Genomic DNA, 19,542 nt, shown 5'->3' with positions numbered 1-19,542 from the left:
TGCACGCTAGCCTTCATACATTGCAGCTTCTTTCTTATGGCCCGGTCCCACTGGCCGATGGACACAAAACGTATGCATAACGGACACAGCGGACGAGCAAAATTTCGGGTGTGGCTCCATCCGTTTTCATCCGCTCCAGAAATTGACAAAATTTGCGAAAATTTGCGAAAACAGAACGGAAAATAACGGACGTGGGTAGTATGTAGCGGGGATGTTAAACGGATGTTCATCGGAAGCCTAGCGGATAAAAGCGGATGGAAGTGGATGACAGCTTTGAATACTTTATATACGAGATGCATACGCTTACATCCTTTCTATTTCCGTGCTACTAACAATGTATAGACGTTCCATGTATCTTATCTTTCCTCCCTCTTTCCGTTTTCAGCTGCAGCGGATGCGAGTTGCGAGGATGCCCAGAGGATGCAGAGAGGATACAGCGGACGTTTAACGGATGATAACGGACATAGAACGTTTGTTGCTCGTATTTGTCGCGGATTTACATCGTACACGGCGGAAGTTCATCCGTTCTAAAAGTTTTGTGCAGCTCAAAACTTTTTGCGCGGATGAAATCACAGTGGACGGATGCTCGATGGATAGAGCGTATGAAACACGTATGCAATGAGTACACAACGGATGCATAGCGTTTTTCCAACGGATGGCAAGATTTGTTTACGTTTTACATCCTCTTTGCATCCGTAAGTGCAGTGGGACCGGGCCTTTACAAACTTGTGAACAGAGTCATCATTCCGAATGTCTTTTATCCATTCAACCTGCAAATAGGATTTAGGATAGAAAGCTTTTGCTTTAGGTTTATTTACCTTGAATGACCTATACAGGCATTTCCTCAAATCATACAAATGCAAAACATTCATATTTCTTTGAAATTGCATGTTTGAGGTTTCAAACACAGGAAGGCTAATCAGTAATCACTAATGTGAACAATATAAAGTACAAAAAAGCCTGATGGTAACGTAATTGAGAGGCATAATGTTTGTATTTCAATTCTACAATATTGGTACAGGACATATTACCGGTGAAGTGATTATTCCTAGCAAACACTTTGATTTCACTCCATACAAATATTTATCATAGCAAAAATAATAGGATGAGCTTACATTTAAGCTGTATCTCATTAAAGATAAATTATAATGCTCACAAAAAGATTTCTAGACAACACGTTTTGACTCCTCCCGAAATACAAACTAATAAAAAAAATATTTAAAGATATATAGATCGGTAGTGGTAAAATTGCAGTTCAAGGGTTTTGGGTGCAAAATATCCATTCAATATTGTTTAAATATTGCCTTCAGAGGTTTAGATGGCAATACTTCAACCTTAATTCGTAAAAATGCAGAAATGCCCAAATGTTCAATTTTGGAGAGCATTTGCCGGCAAAATTTGTATCATCACGTATTAGTAAAAACATATATTCTTTCACATAATTGGTAACAACTAATAAGAGCTTCCATTTCATTTTTGAGAGGGGGGCGTTACCGAAACTGGTCTCTACCTTTAAACACAAGTTCTATTGTTCAACCATAGTTAATGGTTCCATGGTTCAAGATCAAGAAGTACTTGTACATGTACGTGTGCAATTTCGAAGAAAACCCATAACCTGTTTAAAAGATAGTGGGCTCTCATGGGGAATTCTACACCATTCGGTATGTTTACCCAATATTAACAGGTGTTGTCAATCACCAAGATTAGCTTTCACTATTGTAACCACTAGGTCTTATATCATTCATTGCTCTGGAAACTGACGACCATATCCCTTTAAACCAATAATATAGGGATACATGTAGATTAATAAGCCGATTAAGCTACACAAAGACAGCGAATTGTCAGAAGGATGGTAAACATGTACTTGCAGACCTAGCTCCAAACAACATTACAAATACTTGAGACACTCAACTCAAACATATGGCACATGATTATGCTTAACTGCGGGTGAAAAGATTAGTATTAAGTTGTAGCGCCATCAATGGCAGCACACTTCCATCATGGGAATCAGACATGGATTAAATCCTCAATGTTTTGTTTAATTTTCAAATATCTTTAAATGAAATCTTGCCAGAGGCGGATGATTTGATCCAATACAAGGAGGCGATGAGTATTTACTAATAAGGTTGGATTTCCCTTTAAGTTTACCTGGTAATTGTAGGAGCTAGAGTGTAAAATGTGCATACATTGTGTGCTGGTAAGCCTGAATCCGATGACCGGGGTAATAATATATCTGTAAAACGCTTAGGCACATCGTCAGATCAATGTATTGAGCGCTATATAAACATGGAATATCATTATTATATTATTATTATTATTAACAGTTTCCTTGTCTCATTCATAACAAAAATATTACAGTTTTACATTATTGGGTGAATTATTAAAAAAAAGATAAGGAAATGTACCGGGCTGCGAATGAAACATCCAATATGAACATACACCTGTCAAAGGCTGTTATGGAATTTTATCAATCTTTTGATTCTCAAAGTAGTTGAAATCCATATCATTAGGAATAAATGACAGACCCTACATATATACATGTATGTTCATTTACCAATCAATATGAGAAGCGGTATAACTCAAAATTCCTATGCTGTTCTTGACATAGCATTATCAGGAATGTTCATCACATTTGTGGAGGCTGCCGTGTTGACACTACGCGGTGGTTATACTTACATGTAACAGGAGCTGAGTGCTACTTTCATCCACATTTGATTGCTTTACAATACATTTTGATTTTCTGATTACCAGTATTTTCTACAATTTCATGTCAAGAATTTACCAATTAAAGGTCATGGTCATGCGATTGCATTGTGAAAGAAACGTTGTGGAATCGATCAGAAAAGGTTGATCATCTAGCATATAGGTATTAGTGTTTACTGCAAGGTTCTGGAATCATCAAAATGATAAGAAATTTGGCCCAGTCTTGGTAAAGTTACAAGCACTGTACACAAAAAGAAGTTCGGTATATGGGACTACGCGATATCTATCCAGTCCGGATATAGATATAATAATTTACCAAATACATCAATAAGTAGGCGGTTTCCCGGCAAAATTTGTATCATCACGTATTAGTCAAAACATATTCTTTCACATAACTGGTAAATGGCAATAATAGCTTCCATTTCATTTTTTGAGAGGGGGCGTTTCCAAAAATGGTCTATACCTTTAACAACTCTCAGTTATACTGGTGATGTATCTATTTTTCCTATAGACTAGTCATGATATTGTTGTTGTATGGATAATTTTCAATAGACAACTGTTCGATTTAAAAACACTGCATCCATAGAAATGTCACTGCCAGAAGTATGCCCATGCCTTTACTGCAGCTGATGTATACAAAAGACAGGAATATTGTGTATAATCACTATAACCATGAATATAACAGGTACAGAACAATCAAACCATGAATATTCATGATCTAACCTTGTCTCTCCGGTTTCCATCCATTATACATGTAGCTCACAATAACGTTCTCATCTGCTTTATTAAAGAGATCAGAGGGATCAAATCTCATCAATACACAAAGCCATTCATTCATAGACATCTTCACATTGTCTCAATTCTGCTCAGCAAATGTTTCACAAAGCCGTCTGAGCCTAAACCCACTGATCAACTTCTGCCACAATTACACCTGTTTATACCCTGTCACATCTTTTTAGAACATCTAATTAAAGTCAACATTTGAGCGAGCTTACAAATTGAAACTGCATCTTTTTATCCTAAACACTATCCACTCAACCATTGTCCAATTTTCAAGCCCTACTCCCTAGATATATTTTCACTTTATTTCAAGTACCTGGTAGATGAGAATAATATTACTTATCTACACACCCATCTACCATCTAGAAAAACAAAATCAGTGTGTTTGGAGTTGGGGCATACCCTATTTTCACAACTTTACTACTGGTGATTCCTACAAACTTTGATTAGAATCCAGCCATGGGTTTTCAAGAAAAAGAAGGAAATTACTGTCACTGAGGCACTTTGGGGGCACTGCCCCCAGGACTCCCTTGGCGGTATACGTACCCCATTTGAACAATTTTAGATTTCCTTTGGCTAAGGATGATTCCTACCAAGTTTGGTTAAAATCCAGCCATGCATTTTTGAAAATGTAAAAAGTTTACGGATGACAAACAAAAAGCCCAGTTGTATTATTTTTGAACGATACCAGGTTCAACCTAGAGTGGGACCCTGATTTTTAACAAGCTTTTGTTTGAAGAAAGATGCTCAAACATGCATTTTGCTAAAATTCTTTATAATGTAGATACATGTAATGACATTCAGACTAGAAAAAAGGTTAATTACTTATTGTGTATACTACATATACAATTCTTGTATGCTATGCAGGAATTCAGGTAGTCTGAATGCAGTGTTTGTTTTGACCATGTTATCTGAAAATAGATAACAGGCAGAAGCACACTGAGGACTGAGGTGTAATAAAACACATAATGACCTCTGTAATGTAAAGTGTATTGATGCCTGGATTGCTGATTATTCCTACTTGAAGGTGTTGCTATGGAAACCAACTGGTTTGACAGTCAAAGATAAAGGGAATGTACTGATCATGTGATTATACTTTGAAAGAAACTCAAGAAACAATAGGCCATTTTCGTAATGTAACCAAAATTATGTATACTTGCATGCCTTTTCATTCACATATTACGAATTAAATCTCAAATACTCTGAATGCGAATTGCATACATCAGTCAATTTATGGCTTGTCCTACCTAGCAACACATTCTGACTATTGAAATCCAATTATTTGTAAAAGGTGAAAGACATAATTCATAACAAGGCACTTGTAGGGCCTCCACGGAAAACAGTATTTAACTACTGATGGAGCCACCCTACTAAAAAAAAGACTAATAAATAAATAAATAAATAAATCTTAAAATTTGGTTACATTACGAAAATGGCCCTTTGCTTCTTGAATAATGTGCAGTGTAAACATAGTACATTAATACGAATTTATGTACAGTGTATACCTTTAAGTTTTTGGAATGATAACAAAATTAAATATTGCTACTATCTAGATGGGGATAACATGCACTGCACACAGCAGCAGGGAGTGATTGAGCTGTGATAAAGTTTAAAAGACCCATGTGAGAAAAACAAGATGAAAATAATTGGCCACCAGAGGATTAAATCTCATTTTCACAATGGCAAATCTTATAAGATCTAGAGTTAATAACAACTGCACACTTATCGAAGATGATAATTTGCAAACAATCTCTTCTACAACCAGTGAACTAACTTTATATTACATAATATAAGTCTCCTTGTATGCATTTCTCTTTAGCTGGAACAGAATGTCATTAGACCGATACCTGTGACTATGTATGTCACCAGATGGACCCATCGACCTCTCACACATTTACACCATATCTTGTATGGGGTCTGAGCTACATTTAGTAGCAAATATCTTAATTCAGTTACATTACGATCAGCCATTATCTTCTTCTTCCCCCCTCTCTCTCTCTCTCTCTCCTTCCTCCCTCCCATCCTCCCTCCCTCCCTCCCTCCCTCCCTCCCTCCCTCCCTCCCTCCCTCCCTCCCTCCCTCCCTCCTCCTCCTCCTCCTCCCCCCTCCTCCTCCTCCTCCTCCTCCTCCTCCTCCTCCCCCTCCTCCTCCTCCTCCTCCTCCTCCTCCTCCTCCTCCTCCTCCTCCTCCTCCTCCTCCTCCCCTTCTTCTTCTTTATCATCTTCTTCTCTATTTCTTTCTTTCTTCTTTGGAAATCATGATCAAGTATTAGTACCTAAAACAATTGCTGGATCTGATGGAAAAACAATGCTTACATACAATTAATGTTGACAAATTTAAACATTTCAAAAGTAACATAATTAGCTCCACATGATTGTTTATTCTGCAGGTGTATACACGTATGAACTACGAAGGCTAGATGTATGTTAATGTGCCATATCAGATTATATTAGGTCTACATTATTTTACTGAGCATAGTAACAGAAAAATAGCTTTTAAAATTAAGGCTGTGATAATTTGCGTTTTAAAATGTTTAAAACTTCTTTATTTAATTTTTGAACATCTTTTCATAGCTAAGAAAAAAAGGGAAATGAATAAAAAAAAAAGTACTAAGAACTATTCTTGATGATTATGACCAATGGTAATGTACAGTGTACCTTCTTCTCAATTTTCACTTACAATCCTCATTAAAATACAACTTTAAATTGATGATACATACATGTACAGTAACGTGTATTAAGTCCACCATAGAAAATCATTAGACATTTAGACAACCTTTTAGCTTTTACCAACTAAAAACAACGGCAACACCCCCTTACACAGAACAACGTACTTCATAATAACTATGTATTCACATCATAAAAGCCCTCCTATTGCTTCAGAAATACAGATTTAAATTGAATTTTCAGCTGCTGGCTTTGGCACTGTAGGGTGGAAGATCAAAGGGCAGAGCCTAGCTAGCTGAAGTGACAGCCAAGTCTCATGTATATACATACAAGAATTGTTGTCTTTGTAACTATACTACAAGTACAAATGTACAGTTTGTAAATGCATTTATTAAAGCATCCTAAAACATTCAGTCCTTAAATAAAGAATTACAGATTAAACCTGTCTATAAAGACCACCCAAGGGAGACAAGAAAAGTGGTCTGTATAGGCAGGTGGTCTTTATGTAGAGGTTCCTTTTAGTACATGTTTCAATGAAAAACTATTTTCAAGGGAAACAAAAAATGTGGTCTTTATAGACAGGTGGTCTTTATATACAGGTGGTCACTAAAGCAGGTGTGACTATACTACAATATTACATACATTAGTACTCGGCATGCCACATGCTGTATAACTCCTATACTAGGTAGGACAAACAATATGGCTTGCCCTACCTAACAACACATCATATATGCAATTTGCGTTCTGACTTTTGAAATACAATTATTCATACCAAGTGAATGAAATAATTTTGTGTTGAGGCACTTCAAAAAGATGAACATGCATTAAATTTGGCTACATTATGAAAATGGCCTATATTGACATGATACAGTGAAACCTGTCTACAAAGACCACCAAAGGGAGACAAGAAAAGTGGTCTTTCTAAGCAGGTGGTCTTTATGTACAGGTTCCTTTTAGTACATGTTTCAATGAAATAAACATTTTCAAGGGAAACAAAAATGTGGTCTTTATAGACAGTGGTCACTCAAGCAGGTTTGACTGTACGTGTAGGAAATGTGATTGAAGCTGTACTTACTTTCCTGATATCTGAAATGACATCTTCTTCATGTTGTCTGATTGGTTCCCCTTGCTGCCCCCAGATTGGGCCCACTTCAGCATGTATGTCAACCTCTTCTCTTACAATAATCTCTGCTTCCAGGGCAGTCTTACACACACAAGACAAATCCTTGAGAATCAAGATAGATTCTTTACTGCATCTAGCTAATCCTCAAGTCAATTTCCGAACGATAAAATCTGGAAAATACAAAAGTACACAAATAAAGGAACTTGCTTTAGCTTGTGCATGTACTGTACATGTACTGTTTGCCGAGGTATTGTGTATCACGTACCACGTACCATGAAGTTAATAATAATTCTGGGAATTTCAACAACAACAAAGAAATACCAAGGTTAATTAACCATAAGTTCTTCCTAACAAGAATACCAACAAAGGTTAAATACGGAAGTACATATTTCAAAACTGCAGAATTTCTTTCATCCTTTTGAACTACTGCCCCCCCCCCCCCTGCGGCACAATTCGGCAGAAATACTAGAGTAAACTATTTCCAGCCAAGAACTTCTTCCTGAAGTCGACTTTTATGTATTCACACATGTTCATGGAACAAAATGTTATGTACAAAATTGAAGGGGGCATTCTTGTTTCAAATTTAATGCCCGTTATTACTATAAACCTTGAATGAAAAAGCAAAAGCATAAAAGAGAAGAGGGGAGAAGGGGGAAGGTTGTATTGAAATATCATTTTATCTGTGACAAAAAATGATTCAATATGTAAAACAAGTATTTAATGCCTTCATATATATTCTTGAATAGAACACATAAATCTTTAATCTGAAATGGTTATACAGCTCTCTCATGATCATCAAATGTTTGTTTATAGTAGCACACAAAGTCTTGTACATGGAGCTACATGTATCTAGCATTACCTAGAGACAAAAATTTCTTTAAAATTGGGTGAGAAATTATCAAAATATTTAAAAAATATCTGCAAATTTTGTGATCGTTCCAAAAATTATGAAATTACCGCCATGGGTCTAGAATTCTTGGATTTGAGAGATTATGTTTTCAAAATTTTGAGTAAAAAGTGATACTATTTGATTGTATGATATTCTGACTTCCATTATTATCCATTTTCTTGCAATGTAATTTATTTAAAGTAAACATAGCTTTGCAATTGTATGAAATCTATAAGATATTAAAATTATCGCATCAGATTCTGTGTGCGTGCGTATTATGAATATTTATGACTAGCGCATGGACAAAGTTGTTAATATATTCGGTCACTTAATTTATAACAACAATTTGAATACGTTTACATGCGATATTTCATAAATTTTTTAAATAATATACTTAGGTTAGACAATATTATAATATTTCTGATGGTTATGTGCTATTTAATTGATCCAAATTTTTTGTTCAATCCAAAAGCAAAAGAGACAGTTTTATTTTTGTTAAAGGTATTACAAAGTTTCGGTATGAGGTCATGAATTTGGTTCAAATGAACATATTAGAAGCATATGTGATCCTACTATATTCAGTGATCGTTGTCGCGGTTGAAATCGAGTCTAAAGTTATGCAATTTTAAATAATAAACTCTTTATGTTGTATAGCTCCCTCTCAAGGCCAAGATATTAATTAAGCTATAAAACAATGTTTCTTGACTAAAACCGACCGATTACCTATTCCCGTTTGGAAATCATATATCACAACTATATATTCTGAGATTTTCATGGTCGCAGCTACCATTGTATGGCCGTAGGCGCTATTTGAAATTTATCAAAATTTACCGGGAGCACCGGTAAATTGTTATATTCAATTTTTCTCGAAAGCAGAAGTGTTTTAGGGGCTAAATTTTCTGGTACTTTTAATTCATTCACATGGGCATCCAAATATATCAAAATTGTAAAGAATGACTATCCAGCCAATTTTCAAAATTTCCCAAAACTTTAAGCGTCCGCACACCACCCCTTTCCCCCGTTCTTGCACTAGTACTACCAGTACCATCTCCAGTTGTACAGGTATCGTGCACGTACGAGCTTCATACGGCATACCGAACACTTCCAATTCATCCCTTGAGTTTCGGGGCCAGAGACCGTTAAAGACGGTTACCCACAAATCAATACCTGCATCTCATAACTCCAGTCATCGAAACTAACTCAACGGCCACACATACACTCTCACTTTCATTCCATTTCTTGATCTACACTGCTTCTAATAAGTATAACACTTCAATCTACTCAAAATAAAAAATGACTAATAAACTTACAGCAAAACGACGATTCCATATAGCAATGGAGGGCGGTACTGAAGAGAAGAAGAATGCTCTTACCTTCGGCGGTCGGTTCGCGAGTACAGTCTGCAGTACACCGTCGGATCAAATAGTCAACAAGGGCGAATGCAGGTGGTGTCGATGAATGGGGTTATACAGTGCGTCCCAGAAAAAACGAAACCGAGAATTATCGAATGACACACTGTTAAAGCTTAAATCACGCATGAATGATTAAAAACAATTTGAAGAAAGGGTACCAAAAAAGTCATTTGGCGAAAAGTATTTGAATTTCAATGGGAAAATCACATTAATTTCTAGACAGTTCATTTTCTGCCCTTTCATAATGATCGACACCACAATCAGGAAAATGAGCCAGGAATAACACAGTTCTGTTTGTATAAAGTAATGCTTGTATTTTCATAATTAAACGAATCAATTCCACTGGCTAATCGTCAATGAAACGGAGTTTGTTGTACAGTGTTGCTACGGCAGGCAGTCGTTAACAACAAATATGTATCATTTATTAATTTGATTGTGATTAAGTTATGATAAAACATCGATAATTCTCGGTTTCGTTTTTTCTGGGACGCACTGTACAGTTGCGGGGAATTCAAAGGCGTAACGCCTGGCATACCATTAAACAACATCCGACTGAAAATCAATTAATATTTCATCGAAAAGATAGCCATATGAAGAAAAAAAAAATTCAGGTAGGCCGGAGCTTTTGTTTTTTGCTCAAGGGTGGGGGCGGCCGGGGCCGGATGAGGTATCACTTTGTGCGGGTGTACTTTATAGTTTAATAATATACCGTACGTGACAGAGCGCATATTATAATGTAATGGTTTATTTATTCGAAAATCACATTGCAGCCTAAAGGCTGAATTGCACGATTTAAAAAAAAATCTTTGACATAAAAACAGATTATAATGAACATTGTAAAAAGCATTACACAAAATAATAACTGCATACAAAATTAGTAACGCAATAATATTCAACTAATATTCTTTTACATTTTAAACCGAAATAGCTAGGATTATCAGATGGTATAAAGGCACATAGATTAATAGATGATCAGATTGAGAGAGGGAGAGAGAGAATCAAGAAGGGGGAGAAAAAAGGTGGGAGTCAGAGAGGAAGAACTAGTGTTGGAAGAAAAAAATACCATAAGGTAAAAACTAAGAATCAGGAGTAACGAAAGCCAGAAATAAGGCTTTAGGTACGTGTTTTGAATGCTTCATCGTCAGAATGAGAGAGCAAACCAGGTACAACGAATACATGATATATTGATATGTGAATATTGTAAAATTAAAATACAATTCATCATTTAAAAAAGTTGTATGCTTAAAATAATACTTAAAAGTGAAATTAGATAAATTATACTTGTACACTATACAGAGTCCACAAATAGATACAACTAGGCTATTATTTACATTTAAAACATCATAATTATATAATATGTAGAATGTAGGATGCGAGGAATTAGGCAATACAACGGCAAAGGCAGATGTGTATAATGTATATGAAGTGGGAGAGCGAGAGAGAGAGAGAGAGGGGGGGGGGGGAGGAATAAGATAGAAAATGTAGTATGTGAGAGTAATATAGTAAAAGAGAGAAAATGGAAGGAGGTAAAAGAAAAAGTCAAGATTCATCAATATCCAAATCTAAGGTATGTGTAAACCGAACATCATCCCTAATAACTATTATCGTCTCTATGCGCTGTAAGAAAGCACGAGTACGAAGGCAAGGTGGATAGAGTAAAAAGATTGAGGTATGCTTCACATACTTCCTCTCAGAAAGTATTTTTGAAAAGAAATAGTAACAATGAATGAGGGGGGGGGGGGGGTCGGACCAACCATATTCTATCATATGTATATATATTTATTGAAATGGAATCCAACATTTTGGATTATTTTCAATACATACGTACATAAAAAAAATATAGGCCTATATAATAATCAGCATTGAGGTCAAGGCCCATGCAAAGGATATTGAATAACAACAATAATTACGCCATTTCTTAAATAAGATTTTATGCCAGATTTTCTCTTTCCATCTTTCTTAATTTCCTTTTTACATTATTTGATACCCTTTCTTTTAACATTGGAACGTACATAATTTATGTTTACATCCTTTTCTTTGCTTCATCAAAATACTAATAATATATGGTCTAAGTGGGTTGGTTAACCTTCATAAACGCATTGATAGATTGTGAAAAAACTTTCCAACTTTTCATCAATCTCCCGTTGTATAATGGAATATGTTAAGTATATTCAATAGAAATATTGTAAGTTTCAATAGCTTGTTGTCTGCTTAAAATCTTAAAGCACATCCTTCAGGTTCCAGTCAGGGGCGGATCCAGCCAGCGAGGGAGGGAGCCCAATTCGTGAGAAAATATTTAGCGGCAATGTCCCAATGTCTACAATATTTAACCCTATAAACCCGGGGCCAGGAACTAAGTTATTTTTTCAGTTTCCCCCCTCCCGCGCGAAGCGCGGAAGCTATGACGTTTCATTTAATTATTAGTGAAAGAAGACCATTCGTTGTACTGTTCTCGACTCTTAATCCTATTTTGAATTCAGTTCCCCCCCCTCCCGCGCGAAGCGCTGAAGCTCTGACGTTTCATTAAATCAGAGGAAAAAGACGATTCGTTGTACTGTTTTCGACTGTTAATCCTTGTCTTGACCAATTTTCCCCCTTCAGCGCGAAGCGCGTAAGCTTTGACGTTTCATTGAATTATTACTCTTAATCCTTGTCTGAAGCGAAGCGCGGAAGCTTTCACGTTTCATCAAATTATTAGAGAAAGAAGTTGATTCGTTGTACCGTTCTCGACTCTTAATCATTTTCTGAATTTTCAAAAATGTTTCTTTGTCCGATAAAAAGTCACAGTTCAAAGGGGAAAAAAAGTTGCCGGCCGACCGACATAATACATCTCACCGAATTCAAATTTCTGCATTGATATAATACACGAGGATTGAGCAAGAATATCGACACATCGGACCCGACACAGCAACATAATTATCTATACGTGTCTTTCTTGCCCTCTCGACGTGGTGACTCCACCCAACATCCCTCTCTCTCTTACTCCCCCCTCTTCTCTCAGGCTCTTAACCCCCTCTCTCTCCTCTGTTTCACCCCGTTTCTTTTTACCCTTTTCTCCTTTTCTTTCTTTTCTTTCTTTTCCTTTCTTTCCTCTTCTTCCTCTTTTCCCTTTTTTTTTCTCGTTCTTCTCTTCTCTTTTCTTTCTTTCCTTTCTTATCCTTTTCTTTTTCTCCCCCCAACTTTCCCACACATTTCCCCCTCCCCCTTTTCATCATTTTTCCCGACAGCAGCGCAATTTTACCGACAATATCCTGTCAGGTGTGTGTGTGTGGGGGGGGGGGGGGGGGGGGGGGTTGTCACACCCCACACACCCTTTAGCGATCGAGTAGCGACGGCCCTGGTTGTTATCCCATTATTCTTTTAAAAGAAATGAAATTCCTCATGCTCTCGCACCTCTCTTATATCGTTGTTTAATTCTCTTTCATTTTTTTCCTTTCTCCTGTCACTCACAAAAAAGGCTCTTCCCCCCTTTTACCATCTCTTTTTTGGTTCTTCTTCTGCTTTTTTAAAGGGGGGGGGGGGGCACGTGCCCCCTGTGCCCCCCTGAATCCGCCACTGATATATATCAGTGGTATATATATATATATATATATATATATATATATATATATATATATAATTATACACGAGAGATTCGATCAGAATTTGGACTTCGGAGGGCAGTCTCATCTCCCTGGGCATACTGTGTATTTCTGAAAGTCCTATGATCAAATCTCTTTGATGGTCTAGTAAGAGCGCCATCTATCGTTCATGTATGGAAGAGAGAATATAGCAGAAGTATCAACATCATGGATGTCTTCGACGAAGGAATTTGTGATGATATTTTGCCCGAGGACTGGGCTAAAGTAGAGCGATCCAGAAAGACAGTAAGTGTCGTAATTTCACCATATAACCTAGCCTCAATTGGCACCCATATGCCTGCGACTACGTGAAAGAGTGATGTAAAAAAGCTAAAAATGCGTGCGTGATAATGAGACATGAATTTGATGAATTTGATGACATTGCATTGTGATTGGCACATACCCATCTAGACCGAATTTTCCGTCTCTTTCGTTCGTTAGCCTCTTATTGGGGTAGGGTCGGCTCTCTCTTTAGAGACGGAAGCCGTTTATACACATGTCCTTGCTAACGCCACGGCCAGTTCTGGTCGTAGCGTTTTGCCCCCAAAATCCCCCAAAATGTCATTTTACCTCGAGCATGTTATATTGTAAATTAGGCCTAGGCTATAATAAATCAGTTCCACTTACCAACTTGACTGAAATAATCAGTTTAATAGTCCCTTTTTAGGAAATTATGGGTCAAAATCGGAATCCATGTTGAAAAAGATTTTCAAAATGGATTTCGATTTTGACCCATAATTTCCTAAAAAGGGACTATTAAACTGATTATTTCAGTCAAGTTGGTAAGTGGAACTGATTTATTATAGCCTAGGCCTAATTTACAATATAACATGCTCGAGGTAAAATGACATTTTGGGGGATTTTGGGGGCAAAACGCTACGACCAGAACTGGCCGTGGCGTTAGCAAGGACATGTGTATAAACGGCTTCCGTCTCTAAAGAGAGAGCCGACCCTACCCCAATAAGAGGCTAACGAACGAAAGAGACGGAAAATTCGGTCTAATACCCATCATGCCCATGCGTGCGCGTGTGCGTGAAGAGAGATGTAAACAAAGCCTAAAAATAAAATGCGATTGTAATCACCCTAAGCATACGAATTTCATCAAAAACATGGAGTACGTGTACTGGTAACAGGTAACAAAAAATTGTATCGTTATCACTCCTCCAGTATCAAATTTTCATTTTTTGAATGAAATTCTTGACCGATTTGTGCTTTGTTAGTTTGTACGAGAAGAAAAAGAGTCCACCTCGGCTCACCGTCAACTACGAAGCCAGTGGGTGGGTGCAGGAAGGGCCTAGGGCTGTAGGGGCACTGGCAGTAGGGTCGCTGGCAGTAGGGTCGCTGGTCCGAGAATGAGGATCGTCCACATAAACGAGGTCATACAAGGATATCCTCGTAAACGTGGACAAATTGCGTCCTATAAAATAAGGATCGTTTGAGAAATTTTCACAGACGTTTTTTTTCATCAGTGCTCTAGGTAGGCAAATTCATGCAAAAAAATATATTCAAAAAATTGACTTGAAAACACATCAGACAATTAGTCTGAACCGAGTCAGGAGCAGATTTGAAAAAATTATATTTTTAAATGTTGTAAAACCAAAGATATAAGAAGAAAACTGACCAAGTATCTGTACTAAAAATCGTACATGTAAAATTGGTCGTACACATTCGACAGCTCTAAATGACGCGCACGGTTGCGTTACGTGCGTTCTCGAATCCAAAATCATACCTCACACACACACTCTCACCATACCGCGAATGGTCCGTCGTGGGGAGCTAGCCGGCTGAGAGTTTGCAGCGATACCAACGCAGCTTCGGAGCTCCGCAGCGCGCCATTTTAGCGGGACTCGGAAAGGTTCGCGGTGGGAAGGCAGCGGCCTAGCTTTTTGCCCAAACAACGCTAGATCGGCTGCTGGCAAAATGAAAATAACTACGATCGAGAACATCGTCGGTTTCTTAACTTTTCAGTGAGATAATTCTGAATTCTAATTGAGACTATATAATAAATTAAATCGACAAAGAAACCTCGGTAGAACTCTTATAACTATACAAAAGCTTGTTTATTTCTTCATTTGACATTTTGTTTTTGACCATTTTTTCGTGCGCGAGTCAATGCAAACTATGTATTACCAAACTTTCAACACGCAAGGACCGGGGAACACTCGCGGACCTCGTATCAAATTCGTTGCAAAAAAAAAAAATCAAGGGTGATTTTGAAGCAGTGAAGAATATTGGCGCTGCAATGCGCAGAAATATACTTGAAAGAAACTTAAAAAATCATACCTGAATTTTCAGAAAATCGTATTTGTATTAGTGTACCTAGATGTGAATTGTTTATAACTCAGATTTTATGAAGATTTGTCGGGAAAAAATGTCAATTTTTTCCGTTTGGTGGTCATTTCTAGGCTAATATTTTAAAAGTTACTTCAGTAATGGTCCCGATGTTTCTCTTATCATACTCGCATGTTATTCCTACATAGATTAAACATAGGATGGTTAAGGGTAAGACCGGATAACATTATAAAAAAGATATATCCTTCCAACCTCCCATATCCAAGTTTTGGGCTGATTATTGCCGACCCACCGCAGCAAGGCCATTCAGATTTTCGTACGCGACCGAAGCGCCCTCTAGTGCCTCATGAATGTGCCTACTCTAGCTGCTCTTTCGGGTTCCACATGAAGAGGGCATCCTGACCTCCTCACTCTTAAAGTAAAGATAATAAATTTGTATTTTTCTTGTTATAATTTTCCCTTCATAATAAGTTAAACATTAATCAGTTTTCTCAAAACTTGCAAATTGAAAATAACAAAAAACATTCTAGGCCAAATTAATTCAAACATCCAACAACTTTTTATTATTATTCTTTGTTCAACCATGTGACATGTCAAAGTGTGAGATGCATTTTTCAACCCTCTAATTTTCAGTCTTTGTGTTATATTTTAGGATGGCTACAAAGAGGGCATAGCAGCTGGGCAGGAATCGTGTCTTCAGCAAGGTTTTAATTCAGGCTTTTCACAAGGTACGAGAGCAAGTTTCAGCTACAGTTTCATCAAAGGAATCATCAAGTAAGTAATGTCCGGTGGCAAGTTATTAATCAACATTTTCCACCCTCCACCCAGGTGTGGTAAGTGGGTACCAGGTAGGAAGAAATTCCTGGAATGCTTGAATGTCTCAAATTAGTCTGTGGAATTAACTCATTTGATGATAGATGGGATATTGTTCCATTCTTTGGAGGCTGTTACAGTGAATATGTGATCACTAGCTTATTCAGATTGTTATTTGTAATAAAGTGATGATCAATTTTTAGGAGATACAAGTAATTGTAATTTTTTGATGTTACAGAGTTAGAAATAGGAGAAATGTGTTCTGGGGGTGTTTCATAAAGCCGTGCATAAAGTTACGCATGTCTTTACGGATGACTTGAATATGAAGAGCTAAATGGAATTCTCAAATCCTTTTAATGGCATAAGCTAAAGTTGAAAAATGCAGATGTAGATTAACCTTATCATTATTTACAAATATTTTAATGCAATGTGTTTTTTGGGCTACAATTTAATTAAGATTATGGGAAATACAGTCGAACTTTGTTAAAATGTCAGGAAAAACTTTGGGCATCCCATTTTGCTCTTCATATATTGAAATCATTTGTAAAGTCATTCATAACTTTACGCACAGCTTTATGAGACACCCCATGGGTGCATAACAGTGTTGAGCCCTGGATATGTGTACATAATGAAGCTGAAGTCAAGCTAGACTGGATGATCAAATGTAATCGAATTATTCTTTCCTGACAGTGCCTTGATTACCAGCCTTCATTCCAGAGAACAAGATTTAGATGATGATGCTGTAACCCCGGCAACCATTCAAGATCTGGAGGCTATCATGTCCGAGTTAGATTCTCTTCAGCTGGAGAAGGGCTCTACAAAGAGACGCTGTATAAGCAGTGGAGATACGAGCGGTTCGTCTAAAGGTCATTAGTCTTTCTCTCATAAAGCTTATGTGTATTCTGATAAGTATGCTCTTATAGGGCCTAAACAAAAAGATGTTGCATTTGCCCTTTAGGTGCCAAAACATACGTTGGTCAGAGAATTTTTTTTTTCTCTCTCCCTCTTTGGGCTGATATTTCTCAGTTTTGAATGGTTTAAAATATATTTTACTTATTCATTAAACATTTGTTTTCTTTTAAAAAGCCGACCATTGATTTCAAACTTTTTTTTTAACGTCTAGTTAAAATGTACCAATCATCTGTTTTTGTTGTTGTTAGTATGCATAAAATCAATCTAAAAAGACTTTATCTGGCAATCTATAGGTAAATGGTTAAAGAGTATGAATACAATGAAAAGATAACATAAAACCCTGCATAGACTTATGATTTATGGGGCATGGAACCCAAGACCAACTTGAGTTCCCTGGGAGCCCTATTCTATGAGAGTGCGTTTACTAGTGTACTAAGCAAGACATTTTACTGTTCACTGAAAATGTTATCGTATATTTATTAATTTGCAATCTCTTTGTAGAAGTAGTATCTAAAGCTCATATTTTTTAATTCAGTATAACCACATGAAACCCAAAACATCAAAGAGTTAGATATGTTTGTGTGATTAATACACTTAAATTAAAATATTGAAAAACTCCACATTAATATTTTGGTACTAATATATTTATGAATGTTTTCTCTTATTTTATGACTGCTCCAGATGCTCGAGAGAAGAAAGAGGAATGTCAGAAAGGAGGGAAAACAACTTGCTGTGTAGACTCAGGAAACAGTCATAATGACCCGTCATCTACAAGTTCAGCATTTCCTTGTCATCAGAAGAGAGACGAAGTGGCTAGTGGCGAGTCTACTCAGAAAAATGCTTCAGGAGGCATCGATGAAGAACATTTGTTTTATTCACAGTCACACAATCCAGGACTCAAGAAGATTGTAGAAAGACTAAAACCACATCTTGAACAAACTCACCATCAAGATATCCTCAGCGTATCTCATCAATTCCTTTAGCCTTTCCTGATTCAAGTATGATATGGAGATTCTTCTTTCGTATGAGGTAGTAGCATCATATATATCAAGTTATTTCTTGAAGCTGGGTAAGCCAGTTGACTTGTGCTGTAAGTACTGTAAGTACTGATATTATTCTTGTTGAGTCAGCAGCAGCAAAATCAAAAGAGATTATACCACTGACTTAATCATCATTTAGATTGTAGAAAGACTAAAACCACATCTTGTAAAAACTCAATGTGCATTTATCAATGATTTCTTAAGCCCTTCTTGATCAAGTATGATATCAAGGGGATAGTCTTGCTGTAAGTACTGATATTGTTTTTGTTGAGCCAGCAACAAAATCAAGAGAGACTGTACCACTGACTCAATCCACATTTATAGAGTAAAAAGATTATAACCAACATCTTGTACAAACTCACTCTCAAGATATTTAAAACGTATCTCATCAATTCCTTTAGCCTTTCCTGATTGAGTATGATATGAAGGAGATAGTCTTGCTGTAAGTACTGATATTGTTTTTGTTGAGTCAGCAGCAAAATCAAGAGAGACTACTGTTTCATGTCGTTGTCTGATTCTGTAGACATGTCAATTCTATTCAATTCAAATTTATTTCACATCCCTTTAAAAACATATCAGAAGATATTCAAACAAATCAGTATAAATTAAACAATAAAGTATAACAACATTTATGGACATGGCATTTTGAAAGAAGGATGAAGGGTGGTGGATGTGAGGGATCAACAAAGGCCATTGGCCTGTCAAGGCTAATCCCCTATATTACCACACTTTAAGAGAAATACATATAAAACAAAACAATCAAACAAACAGATAATATAACATAGCATAATCACATAAAAAACAACATAACTAATTACATTAATCACATAAAAGGCAATTAGATCGAATGAAACTACTCATTGTTAAGAAGATAAAATTCATATTTTTTCTGAATGCAAGAACAGTTGAGATTTCTTTGAGTTCATCTGTTAAACCATTCCAAAACTGTAGGCCTTAAAAACTTATCGTGGTTCTTGAAAAGTTGAAATGATAAAAAGGTACCTACATTTTATTGCAATTTCTTGTTTTATACTTATTGATGTTGCTATTATAATTAAAATAGTCATCAAAGTTATTGGGTAATGATTGTTTAGAATCGGGTTACTCTTATTCAGATTCTTTGGCTCTAAGCAGACCCTCAGTGACCCATTTTGCTTCTCCACACAGACAAGACTTGACATCCACGGTGTAGGCCTGTCCACCGGGGCAATAATCCCACTCTCTGTCAATCTGTCTAGTTCTGCCTTGAGTTTTTCTCTGATGGCCATCGGTACTCCATGAGGTGGATGAAC

At 36.7% G+C, this 19,542-nt stretch overlaps 2 protein-coding genes across 4 annotated transcripts in view; one reads left to right on the top strand and one right to left on the bottom strand.

Annotated features, from left to right (window-relative positions):
- Nucleotides 1–9,556, bottom strand: part of LOC105439323 (protein cordon-bleu-like) — a 57,332-nt gene extending 47,776 nt beyond the window's left edge. For all 3 annotated transcript variants that reach the window (XM_030990464.1, XM_030990465.1, XM_030990466.1), the window contains exons 1-2: nucleotides 9,472–9,556; nucleotides 7,225–7,442 (exon numbers count right to left, since the gene is read on the bottom strand). In XM_030990464.1, the coding sequence (XP_030846324.1) occupies nucleotides 7,225–7,307 (83 nt within the window). In that variant the 5' untranslated portion in view covers nucleotides 7,308–7,442; nucleotides 9,472–9,556. The remainder of the gene's footprint in view (nucleotides 1–7,224; nucleotides 7,443–9,471) is intronic.
- Nucleotides 9,557–13,361: 3,805 nt separating this feature from the next.
- LOC100892893 lies at nucleotides 13,362–19,331 on the top strand. The gene is made up of 4 exons (XM_030989824.1): nucleotides 13,362–13,439; nucleotides 16,138–16,259; nucleotides 16,989–17,152; nucleotides 17,892–19,331. The coding sequence occupies exons 1-4, from the start codon at nucleotides 13,362–13,364 to the stop codon at nucleotides 18,191–18,193; spliced, it is 666 nt and encodes a 221-aa protein (XP_030845684.1). The 3' UTR covers nucleotides 18,194–19,331.
- The last annotated feature ends 211 nt before the right edge of the window (nucleotides 19,332–19,542 follow it).

This window comes from Strongylocentrotus purpuratus, unplaced genomic scaffold, assembly GCF_000002235.5.
Source record: "Strongylocentrotus purpuratus isolate Spur 01 unplaced genomic scaffold, Spur_5.0 spur5_scaffold_19, whole genome shotgun sequence".
Lineage (NCBI taxonomy): Eukaryota > Metazoa > Echinodermata > Echinoidea > Camarodonta > Strongylocentrotidae > Strongylocentrotus > Strongylocentrotus purpuratus.
The sequence above is the reverse complement of the archived record's forward strand: the minus strand, read 5'-3'. Positions and strand labels throughout refer to the sequence as shown.